The 18,486-nt window shown below is 36.1% G+C and overlaps 3 protein-coding genes across 3 annotated transcripts; 1 reads left to right on the top strand and 2 right to left on the bottom strand.

Annotated features, from left to right (window-relative positions):
- Positions 1 to 531: 531 nt before the first annotated feature.
- On the bottom strand, positions 532 to 5,623 carry LOC132103354 (E3 ubiquitin-protein ligase RNF144B-like). The gene is given in 8 exon segments (XM_059508398.1): positions 532 to 1,118; positions 1,299 to 1,388; positions 2,051 to 2,195; positions 2,276 to 2,480; positions 3,389 to 3,449; positions 4,608 to 4,712; positions 5,458 to 5,583; positions 5,585 to 5,623. Coding segments are annotated over 8 exon segments (933 nt in total). The 3' UTR covers positions 532 to 956.
- A 6,879-nt stretch (positions 5,624 to 12,502) lies between these two features.
- Positions 12,503 to 14,575, top strand: zmp:0000000930 (telethonin). Its single transcript, XM_059508401.1, has 2 exons — positions 12,503 to 12,733; positions 13,625 to 14,575. The coding sequence occupies exons 1-2, from the start codon at positions 12,597 to 12,599 to the stop codon at positions 14,025 to 14,027; spliced, it is 540 nt and encodes a 179-aa protein (XP_059364384.1). The 5' UTR covers positions 12,503 to 12,596; the 3' UTR covers positions 14,028 to 14,575.
- ccdc127a (coiled-coil domain containing 127a) lies at positions 14,574 to 17,549 on the bottom strand. The gene is made up of 3 exons (XM_059508399.1): positions 17,464 to 17,549; positions 16,498 to 16,624; positions 14,574 to 15,661 (listed from the first exon to the last, which is right to left on the bottom strand). The coding sequence occupies exons 2-3, from the start codon at positions 16,613 to 16,615 to the stop codon at positions 14,970 to 14,972; spliced, it is 810 nt and encodes a 269-aa protein (XP_059364382.1). The 5' UTR covers positions 16,616 to 16,624; positions 17,464 to 17,549; the 3' UTR covers positions 14,574 to 14,969.
- Positions 17,550 to 18,486: the final 937 nt, after the last annotated feature.

Genomic DNA, 18,486 nt, shown 5'->3' with positions numbered 1-18,486 from the left:
TTTGTAAATTAGAAACAAATCAATGTCTGCAGTTCAGCCTGTAACCACACGGTGTCTCTCTCTCTCTCTCTCTCTCTCTTTACCCAATAATTTCTCAATAACGGCTTTTTCAGATTAAACTTTTTTTTTTTAAACTAGACAAGTATAAAATGAATGCATTGTACACTTAAATGAAAATGAAAGTATTTTACATTTAAATATTTAAAAAAGTTTAGTAAACAGGAACACGTTTTAACAACCAGGAATATTCACTATGAAGCAGAAACTCTATTGTAAATTTCCCCAGCTGGTTGTGAAATACAGTGCAATACAACAGCTGTTTTCCGTGTGAGAAATGCTTCATTTTCATGCTGTTTTACTAGAGTATGAGCTCTGAAACAAAAAATAATTGCACTAAAATGTCAGAGGGAAACCAGCCTCAGTTGTTAACTATGGCCATGTGTGTATTTTTATGTTAATGCTACAAAAATGTTACGCTTTTCTAACCATTTTAGCATGAAGACAAATAGAAACTAGTCACTTTCACTGCTCAGGTGTTTAGTTTATTGTAATGTAGTTATAAAATATCTGATGCAGAAAAATCAATAAATTTAAAAAGCACAGGACAGTACCCAGATTCATAAATACAGTATTTACACATTATAGTACACAAGAAAAAACAGCAGGGTCTTTGGTCTGAAACTCTACATAAAAAAAAAAAAAAAAAAGTTTAACCCATTGCTACAGTTCATGAATATTTTTATAATGTAGCCTCTATAGCACACATGAACGAATGCTTTGGCTTGGTGGAGAAAGGGCCATTTCTTTACAACATGCTTCTTTTTCCCATACCATTGCACCTGAAGGCAAAATAAATCCACCGAATTTACCAGGCACTAAGAATGAGGCACTTGTGCACCTGGCCAGCGAGACTAAGGATTGGCATGTGGAAGATGCTATACTTGTTAAGAGTTCTCCTATGAAGTTGAATCTGGTGGCTTTTTGTCTTTCTTCTTTTTCTTAGTCTTCTTGGCCTGGCAGCGTTTGCACACGCAGCACAGGATGCAGGGAGAGGCCAGCAGCAGCAGTGGTGATGTCACGAGCACGATGATGCTGACGCCCACCAGTATACCGACCACCTAAACACCACCACAACACAAAAGACAAGAGGTCTGAGCAGAAGGTCAACCAGGATCTTACTGCATGCGAGTAGATTTCATCTAACTTCATTATAGTAACAGTCCAACTTTGCCAATAAAAATGAGACAACCGAAATTTGTAAATGTCTGACATCATAAAAAACTGGCATTCAAGCTAACCTGTGTCCTGTTCCACATGACAGAAGCTCTGGAGTGCCCCAGCTTGTTTCGGCATGGTCCTTTATCATAATGTCTCAGAAATATATCACCCTGTAACGTAAGGACATTTTTTATGTAAAAATAATAAATGTCACAACAAAGAAAGATATAGTAAAAGAGTGTATAATAACACAACAACAAGAATAATAATGATAACTGTTTTTTTTAAATAATAATATTATATTAAAATTGAATTAATAATTTACTTTTATTATTATTATTGAAATTTAATCAAATATTTAAATTGATTATTATTAATCAATAGATACTTATATTTCATTAATTTTTATTTTCAATTGTAAAAATAAATGTTTTCATTTTAAATTATAATAAAAAAAAATTATTAAAATTGAAAATTGTTGTTGCTGTTATTTTAATATTATATTAAAATTTAATTAATAGAAAAATAATTGATTTTTATTAGTAGTAGTAGTAGTAGTAGTAGTATTAGTAGTATAAAAAATATTTTTTTTAATAAAATATTAAATGAAATACCTTTTATTATTCATATAATAGATACTTGTGATATTGATATAAATGGGTTTTAAATTTAAATTATTGTAGTAGTAGTAGTAATAATAATAATAATAATAATTACTATTTATAATGTCATGTCTAAAAAAAACAAGGTGTGCCCGTAGAACATGTGCAATTTATACTGCTTCTAATATCATGATTTAATCATGTTACTATGTTCAAAAAAATCTACTCACATCCAGATTCTGAAGGCAGTACCAGCAGAACGTGTGTTTGCAGCTCTTGCAGAGCATCTGTGCGCAGCCCTGATTGCGCTCTATGTAGACGCCACACACTGGACACCGTTTAATGGCTGCATCAGTATCAGCGCTGCTCAGTGCACTGCAGAGACGACACACAGAGCACGTTTAGAGGGCCGTGTTATGGAACTGAATAATAAACAGTTGTTCGGTCACACTGACCTGTCTGCTGACGGTGCCATCAGCGGCTGGTGCTGGGAGCAGGAGTGTCCATCTATCCAGAGACTTCTGCAGTCGCAGCAGAAGACAGCATGGCACGTGGGACAGGGCACAGGAACCGGTTTGCCTTCGGTTCCGGGTGTCACACTGCACACGGCCTGACAGTCCAGCTTGGGACACCAAGCCTTACTGGGGTCTAACTGAACTCCTAAAAGAAACGAAAGAAAGATTGAGGTGAAAAAATACATTTGAAGCTTAAAAAAAAAAAAAAGATTAGGTAAAGCCAATTCATTTGCTTGCAAATTTCACTTCCTCGTTGACATTTTTTCACTGCGGTTTACTGTTAACAGTCACAAATCCGGGACGTTCTTGCGGTCTCTGAAAGACTTCAGCGAATACTAACGCCGCAGTTTGCTCTGACACTACAGACGGTCTAAACGATACCTAGCATGTTGGGAGCAGTTCAGATGCAGACAGAGGCAGTGGGAGAAGAAAATCAGAAAATGCAATGTTTGCATTTGCAGACAGTATAGACACATCTATATCAAACTATCAAGTCATGTTTAAATGCAGTGTTTGAGTAATATCTTGTGTAAGATGCATTCATCTGTTTATTTTAATTTTTTTTTAAAGGCAGCTAAGATGCATCCTTCTCTTGCTGCGATATCCCACAATCCAAAGATATTTTTTGTTTATTTTTATGAAAATAAATTTCAGTTTACATTTTTAGTGTTTAAATTAAATTACCTGGGTTTTCAAATACATTTTGACATTCTGTTTCCTCTGAATCTGAACTGAATCTTGTTTCACAGGACAGATCATAGTCGAAGAGATCTGATCAGTTTTGGTTGATTTTCAATTGCTAGCCTGTATTTTAAACTAGAGATAGAAATAACACAGTATAGCTAAAATCAGCAATAACCACTGACTGACATAAACGGTCTAATAAACTAAAATTATGCTTTTAACTCAAACACTTAACTGAAACGGTTTGTTCCTGCCTTTCACATTCATTGGTTTTCAGTGATGGTTACAGTAACACTATTCTTCATGAGTTATTATGGGAAGTGGTACATAAATACATGCATACATCCATGAAGCAGGAAAAGCACGTACCTCTTTCAAATCGGAGCCGCAGATAGAGCTCAAACTGATCGCTGGGGGCAAACGAGGCCAGCTGTACAAAGAAGGATATGATTTCATATTCAGGTAATGTTGGAACAGCATTTCATGATAAACAGCACATCAGGTTTAAAAAAAAATCAGATCTTGTGTAGGAGACAATATGCTATCAGCTGGTCAACATCGCAGAATAAATCCAGATGTAGGCACATGATCCTGCTTATCACACATCTACATAATACATATAATTGGGAATGTTTATTATATCACAAGAAAACACTGAAATAATACAAAAGAGGTAAAAAATAAAATACACTGAGTGTCATAGAGTTTTCCAAAGACCAGAGTCATGACACCAGGTAAGATTTATACGACTGTAATTTGATTTATGATGAATTAGTTCACAAAGCAGGTTGGTTAATCTCATGAGAGGAAAATAATACTGAGAAACATTTGACTGATGAAAAACATTTGTGATAAATAAAGCCATTGTGTTCTTGTTGAGATTAATGCTGTGGAAACCAAACGCAAAATTAACAATTAGCCTGCAGGACCCAGACAAACCCCGACAAATTTCATCAAAGCTTTTTGTTTTCATTTTTGATCCAATTCATTTGCCATGGCATTGTTATGAGGTTTCTAAGTTAAAGGCTCCAAAACTCAATTAATTTACACTACTGTTCAAAAGTTTGAGGTCCTTTTTTTAAAGAAATTAATACTTTCATTCAGTTACAGTAGGATTAATTTAATTGATAAAAAAGTGAAATGTTTCAAAGAAATACTGTTCTTTGGAACTCTATATTCATCAAAGAATCCTGAAAAAAGCATCAGTTTCCACAAAATATTAAGCAGCACAACTGTTTTCCACATTGATAATAATAAGGAATGTTTCTTGAGCAGTAAATCAGTTTATTAAAATGATTTCTGAAGGATCATGTGACACTGAAGACTGGAGTAATGATGCTCAGAATTCAACTTTGCATTACAGGAGTAATTTACATTTTAACATAATATTTATTTTATTTTAAATTGTAATAATATTTCACAATATTACTGTTTTAATTGTATTTCTAATCAAATACATGCTGCCTAGGTGTTAGGTAGTGGAAGGATTTGTTTGTGCACTCAATATTTGTAGCGTGATCTGCGGAACTGGAAACTGTCATTGACTGAAAAAAGAAGAACAGAGAGCGAGCGAGACAGACAAACGTACCTCAGAATCCAGCAGGGTTCCGGTGTTCTTGCAGGCCGGATCAGGGCAGGTGATGGCACTGCCCGCGCCGCCCCGAATTGCCAGCTGGACATACTGCCTTAAACACTGCAAACACAACAGAGCTGTGACTTTTGTGCAGTGTGTGCATTTATATATATATATATATATATATATATATATATATATTGTTTAGTCTCAATTTTAATGTGCCTAGATTGGGTGAGGGGGAGTGTGTGTGTGTGTGTGTGTGTGTGTGTGTGTGTGTGTGTGTGTGTGTGTGTGTTATCACAAGATACTATTATAGTTTTTTGTTAATATTTTCCATTTTCATTACAAATTTAGTCATTTTGTTTTTGCCATTTTTATTACTTTTCTGTCAATTAAAAAATGTCAATATAGTTTTTAATAATTATTTCAGGTTTTATTTTAGTTATGAAAGTAAAACCAGTTAAATAAAACTGAAAATATTGCCTCGGCAACTAGCTGAATTAAACTAAGCTTTTTTTTTTTTTTTTTCAGTTAACTTTCATTTTTTATGCTTTTAGTTTTCATTAGCCTAACTATAATATCCCTAGTCAAGATGATCAATGTTCAGAATGAAACAGTTTTGATATACCACTAGCAATATTTATGCTTTGCAGTGGAAGCAATTGTTGAATGAATGTTAGAGTACAATAGGAGGAAATGTTTAAACTTACAAAAATGCCACACTTAATTGGCATTTTTTGGACATTTGTGAAAATGACTTTGCTATATTACTAGTACTAATGTAATGTATGTAATAGCAACTCGCATTACAACACATTTCAGTTTTTAAGATAAATATAGATTTATTCAGCAACGCTCTTACCTGCACACAGAACACACAGTTACAGGACTGCAACGTGCTGGTGTCCAGTTCAGGACAGTCGGTCAGGCAGAGTTTACAGTGGATCATGGCTTTTTCTGCCTCCATGCCTGCCTCCTGTTGATGTTTAGTCCTTAAACTTCAGAAACAGTGAAGTGATGTCCTCCATGCTTCTAAAGAGAGGAACAAACAAAGCTGAGCTGGATAGATTGCAACGTTTAAGTTCTAACATCAGAAAGGTTACAAAACGCAGGTTACGCACTGCAATTGAGTAATAACGGAAAAAAACTCTTCAGCAGAAATGTTAATGGATACATCTGAAGTCAGTTTGGACTAGAATCACATGCAGACCACACAGAAACATTTAAAAACGGTCAAAACTCACTGTTAGTGGGAAGCTCTGCTATTAGCTGACTGTCTAATCTCATTTGTGTTGTAAACACCGCCTCAAAAACCTGCTCAGCCTGCCCTGTTAATGAGACTACAAACGAGTCGATCCGGAAGAACAAGAGATCTAGATTCTAGATTGAAGTCTTCCAGTCAACATTCCTGTCCCGCATAGCGACCGAATCCCAAACGGGAAGAAGTCATAATAACATAATCCAGGATAAAACTAGATTAGAGGACCCTGCCTGCCTCGACAGGTCTGAAGAACAGTGAATGGGATGAAAGCATGAGGTGGATAGAATCGTGACATTTTTATCCATCGCACATTTGTGCTCTTTACATTTATGTTTCCTCTGTCACAATCGATGTGGATAACGTCACTGCCCTAAATGTCCACTGTCTCCCCAGTCAGTATTGATTGGCAAGACACGTGCATCGTTCACTGACACTTGCAAGTTTTTTTTTCCTCCCATGTCATTGTAATTTTGACAGAGAGTTTGCACTGTTTTTGGAGTTTCAACCCTCATGACCGAACAACAATAAAGATTTAGGGAAAAAAATGGTATTAGGAAATGTGCTCAATCAGCTTGTGTGTGTATAAATAATTGCACAAAGGAAAAGAAAAAAAAAATCCCAAACCAAAGAATAAAGGATCAGGAACAAATGGTATTTAATAATTAGGAAATGTGCTGAATCAATGTCTGGCAGGACTATGATTAATGTCCTGAATCACTATTGATCAGCCCAAAAACATAATTGGTTAAATCTCATAAAGTGGGTCACTCTGTAAATCTAGGTGAGCTGAGCTCGCTGGCATTTCTCAGCAGTGAACATTATTTACATATACTTTGGTTTTGAGCACAGGGAAGTGAACCACATGGCTCTTCCCAACAATTATTAATATGATGATGCAGTAAAATCTTCCCAAATGGGGAACCGAAAATAATTTTTAGTAAACAACTTGGTCAAAACAATATAAACTGTAAAAATAATATTAATAATAATGATAATAAAAAGACAGCTGATTTTAAACTTCTGATTTAATCATTTTAATCTAGATCAAAGTTATGCATGGAAATGTAAGGTTTGTAAGCAATGAAACTCAGGAAGAAATTTCCAATTTAAGCCATGCTTGAAATGGCACAATTGCAGATTTCCTACAAGCCATTAAATTAAATTTGCAAAAATGTGGAGTATACACACTGATAAATACTATAGCTGTGTCCCAAACTGCATACTGTACTTTTTTATGCATGTGTGTAGTAAGAAGAACGCAATTCGTATGTACTACTACAGCATCCGTCACACTGCTTTACTGAAATCTTCACTTTTCCTAAACTAGTTAGGAAATTAATAAACCTGGCACTGTATATTAAAAATATTATTGGCTCCTTGACAAATTGGCTTGTGTTTCCCTTTTGAGGGTCTCTTTGGATAAACACGTCTGTTAAATAGATAAATATAAATGTAAATTCATGACTCCTCTCCTGTGGCCTAATGGGATACTTACTGTAAGAGTCTATTGGATGCACACTTCAGAATCTTGGTGTAAGAATTAATCGAAATATAATAATATTTGGAGAGAGTGCATGTTAGGCATCCTAAAATGACGAGAGAGAGAAAAATCCGTACATTTTAATATATCCTGCTTGATTCACTTAAGTTGAGAAATTTTTACACAAGCTGTATTACAATACATCTATGTACTCGATGTAAACGTGTAGCAGTAGTAAACTACTTTCTCTCTATCGTAAAAAGTAATAGGCAGCATATACTACGCAGTATGCAGTACAGTAGTTTTCAGTTCAGTAGTCTATTGTCCATTGTGACGTCGTAGAGATTTTTTCCGCTAATAACAAACAACTATTCTGCCAATTAATGTCAGTGTTACTGTAACTCTAGTACGGTTACTTTCGGGCATAAAATACACATTTAATATACTTCATTTTCATGCAAACACACTGCAGCTCCCACATAACAAATCAGCTCAAATACAGACCAGGTAGTGCTTTAAAACTTAATGTGTTTCCTACCTAGACCGCATTTTTCCGGAACAGTCGCCCCAAAATCAGAACGCGAATGACGACTTGAAATAGTTCCGAATCTACAGTAGGTGTGGGGGTATAATATGTTTTGAGACGCAGTAATAAACTCAGCTCACCTTTGACTGCACTCGTGTCTACCGCAGTGATTATCACACGCGCATCTGAGATTGAAGATGCTACAGATTCTTGGATGACAGTCTTCAGACAGTCGGGTTTACATCCCCGTACACGCACCTCGATAATGAAGAGGAGCCGAAAGTTACACACCCGTCATGTTCCACAGTTTGCGACTGTGTTAAAGGGTTTGGCCACTTCCTGTTTTCTCCCACTGACGTTCAACGTTAACTCTTTCAATCATCTTTCGAAAATTCTCAAAGTGTGCTTGGAAGTTAATAATAAAAATTATAAATTATTTATATATATATATATATATATATATATATATATATATGCGTAGGCTGATGACTTTTAAAGTAACTGATGATATTCAGAGTTAAACAACTGATTGGTTCATGCTGCATATGCAGCCAATGAGCTTACTGCCTTGCATTTATATGCCTGGCAAGCCTTCACTAGAGATTCCTCCAGGTCACTTTTCAGAGTTTCTCCAAAACCCTCCACCTTCCCCAGCTCCACCTGTATAGATCGGCTACATGTTATTTTATATGCTATTTTTGCAGCAGCAGTACAGGTGCATCTCAATAAATTAGAATGTCGTGGAAAAGTTCATTTATTTCAGCAATTAATACAATTAATTAATTAATTAAATGCACACAGACTGAAGTAGTTTAAGTCTTTGGTTAATTGTGATGATTTTGGCTCACATTTAACAAAAACCCACCAATTCTCAACAAATTAGAATATGGTGACATGCCAATCAGCTAATCAACTCAAAACACCTGCAAAGGTTTCCTGAGCCTTCAAACTGGTCTCTGAGTTTGGTTCACTAGGCCACACAATTATGGGGAAGACTGCTGATCAGACAAACATTCATTTCCAAATAAGCTGGCTGTGCACAGAGTGCTGTATCCAAGCATGTTAACAAAAAGTTGAGTGGATTGAGTGAGGATTGTCAAGCAAAATCGATTCAAGAATTTGAGTGAACTTCACAAGGAATGGACTGAGGCTGGGGCCGAGGCATCAAGAGCCACCACACACAGACGTGTCAGGGAATTTGCAGAATCACAGACAATGTCAGAGGCGTCTCACCTGGGCTAAGGAGAAGAAGAACTGGACTGTTGCCCAGTGGTCCAAAGTCCTCTTTTCAGATGAGAGTAAGTTTTGTATTTCATTTGGAAACCAAGGTCCTAGAGTCCGGAGGAAGGGTGGAGAAGCTCATAGCCCAAGTTGCTTGAAGTCCAGTGTTAACCACATCAACTCTGGGGACCCACCGGTGGGTCCAATATTGCATATGCCTAATTCTCAAAAAATCAAAATAACAGCTGAAGTGGTTAAGTTTCCACAGTCTGTGATGATTTGGGGTGCAATGTCATCTGCTGGTGTTGGTCCATTGTGTTTTTTGAAAACCAAAGTCATTGCACCTGTTTACCAAGAAATTTTGGAGCACTTCATGCTTCCTTCTGCTGACCAGCTTTTTGAAGATGCTGATTTCATTTTCCAGCAGGATTTGGCACCTGCCCACACTGCCAAAAGCACCAAAAGTTGGATAAATAACCATGTTGTTGGTGTGCTTGACTGACCAGCAAACTCACCAGACCTGAACCCCTAACAGAATCTTAAACAATGAGAAACAAGAGACCAAAAAATGCAATTGAGCTGAAAGCCACTGTCAAAGAAACCTGGGCTTCCATACCACCTCAGCAGTGTCACAAACTGGACACCTCCATGCCACGCTGAATTGAGGCAGTAATTAAAGCAAAAGGAGCCCCAACCAAGTATTGAATACATGTACACTAATTGAACATACATTTCATACCTTTACCTTTTAATTTATTGAGATGCACCTGTATGTCTTAAATCGCTGTTGGCAGTAGCAAGTTCCTGTACTTGCTTGAAGCAGCAGCAATAATCTACAACTACAGTAATAACCAACAGCAGCAGCAGCAGTTTTGCAGATCTTTTCCTCCAAGACCAAATAGGTTAATATTGTCATATCCATAACCATGCTAAAATCTTCTGAGCTGTCATGATTATAGCCTATATTACAATCTAAATATTACAACCACGACATATTCAAACCCTGATATAAGAAAGATACTTAAGCTGTTTTGAGGCGTTTCCTCCTCTCACTGAAGCAGATATGACGACTAATAACAAGAAACTTGCTCATTTACATTACATTTAGCAGCACTCCAAAGCAGCTTATACAGTGCATTCACGCTATACATTTTACCTGGGAATCAAATCCAAAACCTTTTGGGCTGCTAATGCAATACTCTACCACTGAGCCAGAGGAACATTATTCCCTGCTGATGTGCTCATATCACATCACCAGGTGACATAATGTATTTCCATTGCTGTAGTCTAGATCATGGGCTTGACATTCATATATTCATAACATTCCATTACAACCAATTTACTCTCCAGTACTCACCCTCAGATCCCAGTCTAATGGACTATTAAATTATCAAAGAAAAAAAATGGGTTCACATAAAAACCATTATGAAAAAATCTTATGAGAGAAGCTTGTCTTTTCTTTCATGTTCCTTTATGAGAGCAACCTTATATTAGCTCAATATAAGTCTACGATCTGTTTGAGTGTCTTTGTGTTTGAGGGGCATTCGCATCCATCATGCTGTGCAGGTATTGCAGCTGTAGTTGCCGTAAGGCTCTCATTACAGGGGAAACTGGCTGTTGCTGGTGCATGCATTGAGACGAGTGCTTTGGCTTGGCTCAGGCCACAGAAACCTGATGCTGCACCTTGCGTTCAGTGCATCGCTGGCATTTCTCAGTCAACATTCCACTCCAGGCTTTAAAAGTATGTTGGCACCATTCAGTCTTCTAAACCTGCATGCAATTTTGCCTAATGCCTCTGTCAGGTTCAGGGACAAACCAGCTGAAATGTGGTCTCAGTGCTCTTTGGAGCATTGTTACTAACTCTGATTTCGGTACTTTAGTACATTTTCTATATCAGTTAATCAGTGAACTGTAATATGTCAACTGCTAAACCACCCGAACACTGTAATAATACAGCATTAACAATACACACGGCACAATCACAGACAATCTTGGGTGAATATTTATATATGTATTTATGTATGTGTTTGTTTGTTTGTTTGAGCCTTGTGACATTCCATGACTATAAGACACATTTTACATCCAGATTCTCATTATGCTAATACGGTATGTTTTACTTGTGATGGTTTTGTGTGTGTTCATTATTTTACTCTCAGAAAAAGATCAGTATTTATAGATAAATAAATACTATATAGACTTAAAAAAAATAAATAAATAAAAACATACTACCAGATTGCACAAAAATTAATCATTTTAATACAGGTCAATACAAAATATTTAATTATTATTAGTTTGTTTGTTCATTTAATTATTTGTTTATAATTAATACTACCAGAATGCACAAAAATTTGTATTTTTAATACAAATTGGTAATTATATACAAAATATTTATTTATTTATTATTTATTAGTTTGTTAGTTTATTTGTTTGTGTATAATTACTCATTTTAGCCCAAGAAAGTGGGGAAAATTATTTATCAGTGATATTCATGGATATTGGCTTTTACTTGGAAAAAGATGCCATTTTACAAATACTTACTTGTTTAATGGCATCTCTTTTGAAATATGACAAGTATGACATGGTGGGTGTCGTGCATCTGACTTTGTTTTTAACAGTAAGGTTGAAACTTAAAGACTTTTGTGATATTTTTTTTTATATAAAATTTTGCAAAAATGACAAATTGCTTTATGGTAGCAAGAAATGCACATGTAAAGCTATCCACTGGAGTTACAACAGTATTGTTTACAATTGAATTACTTCACCGCTCCAAAGTCGCAAAGATCCACAAAACTACATACAGTTGATTTAAAAAAAATTTTAATTTTGTATGTCAGGGTGATGCATGTTGAGGCCAAATTTCAGTCCCACATCAATCAGACAGAATGGATTGAGTTTGACATGTTGCTCTAAATGCCACAGTGTGAGATAATAATGCTATGAGGCTTATGCACAGGTGCTGACAAGTGAGAGAGACAACAAGGACCCTTAAACATCAAATGATTGTCAGAGATATCAGCACCTTTTTCTATTTTTATGTTTCAAGAACATTGTGGATGCTTTGTATGGACTTTTAAAGGTTACTTTGCTTCAACCTGTACACCACATATATAGTGAATATTGCATTTAATGTTAACATTTTTAAGTCATGGTACCATGACAGTCAGCATCTAGTTGTTGCTATCAGCAATAACCATAATGTTTTGACGCACACACAACAGGAAATCTGAGATCAGATAGGTCCTGTGACACTGTTGACCTCCTGGTGAAGCTGTGAGTCTTGCATATCAGTTAAATGGTCGCAGGATTAGTCATTTTCCCACCTCGTCAAACTACACCAATCTGAAGAGGCTCTTGTGGGGTTGATGGCAGGGAGTAAAAATAGTAACAAACGCTATTTATAAGACACAGGAACAGGCACAGGAGGGAAGCAGCAGCCTTTATCAGAAGATCTCACTGATAAGTTTCTTATCCGGTTTTAATTTGGCTTTAATTTTTGACAAGTCGCTAGATGAGATGAATTGCCTGAGCAGGAAGCCCAGGTCATATCTGCTGAACTCCTACAGTGATTTTCAGGAGACTGATGAGATTGCCAGAGAATCATATGAGGCCACCTGGTTAGACCTGCTGATGGAGACAAGACCAGAATACAAGTATGCATTTTTGTTTGCTATGTCTTGTATTTGCAGACATTAAGGCTTTAAAGGAATACTTCACCCCAAAATTAAAAAATTTTATATTTATTTGGTCTTTTATTGTTCACAAGTTATATAATAGTAACACAAGCTGTAGTGCACACGTTTTATTGACTCTTATGGTGCTTTGAAGGTCCGTGTACGTTGCGCTCGTTCATTTTTTTATTTAAAATTGAAAACAGAAACATGAGAAAACGACACCTTTGTCTACACAGAAGTAAGCCCTGTCTAGACACTGCTGCAGTCCGGTTTGTGTCAAGCCATTTGTTTGTCTGGTTGTTTCGTGAGAGAGAGATTAACTGTGATTGCAATAAATTCTTTAACTAGGCTATAGCAGCTAGCGGAGGACTATTTTTCTGTTGCATGGACCTGAAGAAGACGTAATGACATCACCATTCGATCTTTGCTTGACCAATCAGCGGAAAAGGGGCATTTCATTTAAGCTGTTTATCCATTTTCTACCCCTGAACATAAAAATGAAACGTACTTTTATGAAAAGTACTGTCAAAACATTAATGTTGTGAAATATACTAATGTGAACCATTTTCTATTTTAATATAAAAAGTAATTTATTCTAAATTGACAACATTTTCAGCATTACTCCAGTCTTCAGTGCCACGTGATCCTTCAGAAATCATTCTAATATGCTGATAGACGCTCAAGAAACATTTCTTAGTTTGGAGGATTCTTTGATAAATAGAATGTTCAAAAGTGCATTTTATATTATAAATGTCTCCGCTGTCACTTATAAACAATTTTATGCATCCTTACTGAATAAAAGCATTAATTTCTTTAAATATATGTATGGAATTTACTTTTGTACTAACTTTTACAAGTCCTGCTTCACAGGATGACACTGGTTGAAAAGGACTCAATGAGAAAGGAGAGCTATGAAAGAAAGCAGGTGGTTCATTTCACAGTCAGACGCTTCCTAAACCAAACTATTCGAATGGGGAGAGATGGGGAGCCACTGCAGGAATATTGTCTACCTTACAGAAACATACTTCCAATACCAATATTTGTGCCCAAAGATGTCACACAGCCTGACATTACCCGTGAGCCCTCTCCCTCCAGAACAAAATCCACCATGGACTCTGAGACTAGTGTAAATGGAGTTTGCCTTCAGAAGAGAGAGGTCTCGTCCATCACCGAACATAAGCCAATGGTAATCCAACCCAGGAGTCCAGACTTCAGAGCGTCCAGCCTCATCTCTCCACCACGAGACACACTCAGCTACCAGCGAAGAGAATGATGAGCTGATGAAAGTTGTCTGCCATCATTGACATGGATACAATGACAAGTATAGTGGGTGACCTCACTCATACTTAAATACCAAAGCCTTCAAGAGACCTACATGCTCACAATTTGTTTTCAGCTAAGACTATCAGGGAAATCTAATCAAAGGAAAATGCTGTGCTTCAAGTATTTATTTACAATAAATGCCAATTGGTGTGTTAACACAATAACATTATTCATTTTCTAAATGTGGCTTAAGTGTACAAATCATTGCAAAACAAAATATACTTCGTAATGGTCTTAAACCTGAATATTCTTAAATAAATTTAATTTTTAATTTTAATCTATACTTGTTTATAAAGGAGCTGTTATTTCTATTTTTTCAGTAGGTTTACAATGAACTGCAGGAAAGACATCTCTGCTGGACAATCATCATCATCTGTTCAAAACAGCTAGTTCTTGGAAATAACTGTTTAAATAAACCCTTTCTTGACTGTAAATCTCATTTATATGCATTTATGAAATCATGGCAAACAATAAAAAAACTAACTTTAGTCGATCAAACTGTAATATATTCTTTCTTGTCAGAAATCATTTATTACACGTCAGTAACATCATTTGTATGTTTGTGGTACGTATTAGTAAAATGAATAATTTGTCTATTAAAGTTCATCAGTAATGCAACAAATATGAAATCACCCAATTCTTCTGCTTTCTACATGATTGATTGAACTGAAAGAAAAGAAAAATACAGCTGAGGAGCATAAAAAATCTGCCAAACAAAATACACACTTTCATGTTCTGGCGTGATTGTCAAAGACTCAAGGCTCAAGTGGTTTCTCAAAAAAGTTTGGCATCATAAATAGTAGATAAATAAATCATGGGGATACCTTGGATAAGCAAAGGAAAACATTATAGGCAGAAAATTCTTCTTGTTTTATATAGAGATCTATACTCGTCAAGGTCTGCTGGAGTTTAGCGATGCCCCTTTTAGCGTCTCTTCTGCCCTTTTGTGTTTCTGCAGAGTGACCTGGAGCTGCCAGTACCTGAGATACAGCCACATCAAATTCCCATTCTTTCGCTCACCCATGTTCAGTACATCTGCACAGTGTCTGTCATTCTTAAAAATGTCCCTGAGATCTTCCTCTAGGTTCAGCTCGGCACCCACCGGGTCCTTAGCCACCTTCAACAGCAGATTCTTCTCCATCTCTAGACGATGTGCCCGTGGCAACAGGATGCTGCAGAATGCGTCCTGCCTCTCCACCAGCTTCACCTCCAGTTCCTTTAGCAGAGCCTGAGCCCTGCGCTGCCAGTCCTCCTCTCGCTGCAGGGCTTTCCGCAGCACCACCCCGGCCACTCCAGACTGCAGCAGGCGGTTCTTCTCCTCCACCAGATCCTGTCGTTCCTGCTGAAGCTGCTTCCGTTCCTCCATAAGCTGCTGACTCTGAGAGATCAGGGCTTTCTTGTAGCCCTGCACACGTTGGCGTTCCTTCTCAAGCTCCACCTCCAGGTGCGCTGCTGTCCGCCGGTTTTCCGTCAGCGTTTCCCTGTACTTCAGCTCAAGGTCTCTGGTAATGGCTGCCATGTCACTGTTGTACTTGTTCTTCACATCTTGGATCTGGCTCTGTGATTCTCGAGTCCATATCCAACCTATCCAAAAACACCCATGGATATCTTAAGTGTTAAATCACTTTGGCAAGAGAGACCAAATTTTGATTTAAGAAGAACGTGACTTTTGACAAATACGTTAAAGCAAAAATAACCCCACATGAAATGCTTTAAATCTATTACAAATTACGTATTGAAATCATATATTTATTTGTTTATCACCTTACCATTTTGGTCAATTAAAATGGTTAATGTTACCTAAAACTATTCTTGTTTTTTTATTAAAATGAATCTGAAATAAAAATAAATATCAGGAAAAAAAAAATGATATATATATATATATATCTAATATAACTAATTAAAAAAGCGGATAAAATTGCTCAAATTGAAAATAAATAATAAAACTGAAAAAAAACTAATTCAAAACATTAATAAATAATACAATAGTATATAAATAATGTTACAATAACAAAATTTTATATTATATATTACTAAAATACTATATAAATAAACACAACCTGCAAAACCTACATAAAATAAACATAAATCAACACAAAACAAAAAAAAAGAGCAACAGCGCATTGTAGTTTTAACAATTTGTAGTAGATTTAGAGCATTTTTAGATGAGGATCTGATTATACAGCTTATTCGATTATAAAGAAAATGTTGATCTATTTCTCAACATGCATAATTCAGCGAACATGGGAAAATGTTATTATATGTGAATGAATTTATTATAATGATTGTTCGTGCAACCCCCATTATAAACCCAGATTTAATTACAACCTATGAAGTATTTTATCTAGTATAACACACTCATTCAAGACTTTTGTGACGATGTATGAGCTTTGAGTTGTAACAGTATGTAAAACTCTTACGAAATGCTGCCAGCCCAATCATGGGCACCAGCAGCGCATAATTCCATCTGCTCCCGTCATCTCCTCCAGCGGGCTCTGGTCTAATATTCCATCTAGGAGGATCGTTCAGGTTGTTCATGAAGAAACCCTGATAGAACAGTCAAAGAATGTACTTAATGAGCTGTAAGGATGAAGATCTCTTTTCAAGCTCGGTAAAGGTGCTGATTTGTCACAGTGTGTCACTGCACACATGAAGTCATCAATGTTCACAACGTGTTAGGTTGCTAGAGAAATGAAGTCTAGAGAAGAACATTTAGCAAATATTAGACTAAATACTCATTATATTTTATTTTACCGTTTTGTGATGTTTTAATTATTTAATGTATGTTTAAATAAATCTGTTATGAAACAAGTTATGACAGTCACTGAGTAAATTAATATATTTTAACAACAAATAGAAATGTTATAATTTAGAAGTTAATTTAAAAACATTTTTTTTTACAATTTACATGTTTGCATACATTTTTTTTAAGTGCTGATTATTATATTTAAAAACAAATAGTAATTAAGTCGAAGTTGGAAAATTTTAATTATAACTGAAATTAGTTAGAGAAAGAGTAATTTGTTAATTAAACCGCTGTTTAAATGTCGGTTTTGACGCCACGGCTCGGTATGGTTTTTTTTAAATTTTATGTTTAGTTTTTTCTTCCGCTGTACCGAAACCATACCGAGCCTTGGCGTCAAAACCGACATGTGTGTCTAGTTATAACCCTACTATCTATCTATCTATCTATCTATCTATCTATCGTTATCTGTCATGTCATGTCATGACATAAGCGACCTGCAACACAACACTGCTAAAGCTGCAACCCTGCAAATGATGAATGTATTTCTCTAGAAGGTGCATTTAAACTAAAACACACTTATTTAACAACTTAAAGATTATATAGATTTGTTATCATTTGACTGCTTTGTGTCTTAGCTTACCTTGAACAATCTAAAGTCAATCTAAAGCATGAGATCCTTTCATGAGAACAGCTTGCCTTCCTTGGGCTATTATGCAATTTCATTAAAAACACTCAACAGTCCGTTTATCATTTTATAGGGGAGGCAAATCCGTTTATTATTAAAATATTCATAATAAATACATCGTATACAATTAGAAATAGTCTTTAAGTGAATTGTAATTCAATATACTTATTATTAAATGGTCATACATAAATCTTTATTTACACAAACTATAGAACTGCAGTTGTTTTTAATTTTGAACCCCCCTTAAATTAAAGTGGCATATTGGTATAGTCCTGAGAGCGGCTCATTTTAGATTCTATATACTAGCACATGCGCAAGAGTTGCGCATAGTGATGGGAAGTTCGACTCTTTTCCGCGAACCGGTTCTTTCTTACGGTTCGATTCAATAAACCGGTTGAAAAAACCGGTTCACCGGTTCTTTTACGCTCGACGTAATGACGTCATTGGCGATGACGTAATGGCGTCACGTCTATCAAACATTCAAATATATAAAGTCAGTAATCATAACTTTAGTCAGTTAAAAACCTCATAATCATGAAAAGTTTACAATTAAGTTTTGCAACAACACACCCAAATACAGTAACAGCAATAATGTGCATATGAGGATTTAAGTCTTGAAGATATAAAGTAAATAAATTAGGTGTCATCAGCGCAGAAACCACTATACATAAACCATTGCGATGTATTTGTTATTAAATGAACTTATGTTTCGCCAGATTGCCCCTTCATTCAAGCCCTCGGTTTACCCGCGCTCATAACATTAGCACAGAATCAGTTCAGAATCAAATACCAAAAGAATCAGTTCGGTTCAGACGCGCTGTGAGTCAGTCGGCTTCACGCTGAATCACACATGCGCAGTATCATCAGCTCCTCTGTTCTCAAAACGGACACGTCCGAAAGAAACGGTTTTGGTTCAGTGTACTGATGATCCGAGAACGAGAATCATGACTCGAGAACGAGAATCATCACTCTAACCGG

Source organism: Carassius carassius, chromosome 24, assembly GCF_963082965.1.
Source record: "Carassius carassius chromosome 24, fCarCar2.1, whole genome shotgun sequence".
NCBI lineage: Eukaryota > Metazoa > Chordata > Actinopteri > Cypriniformes > Cyprinidae > Carassius > Carassius carassius.
Note: the sequence above shows the minus strand (reverse complement) of the source record. Positions and strands in the feature narration are given on the sequence as shown.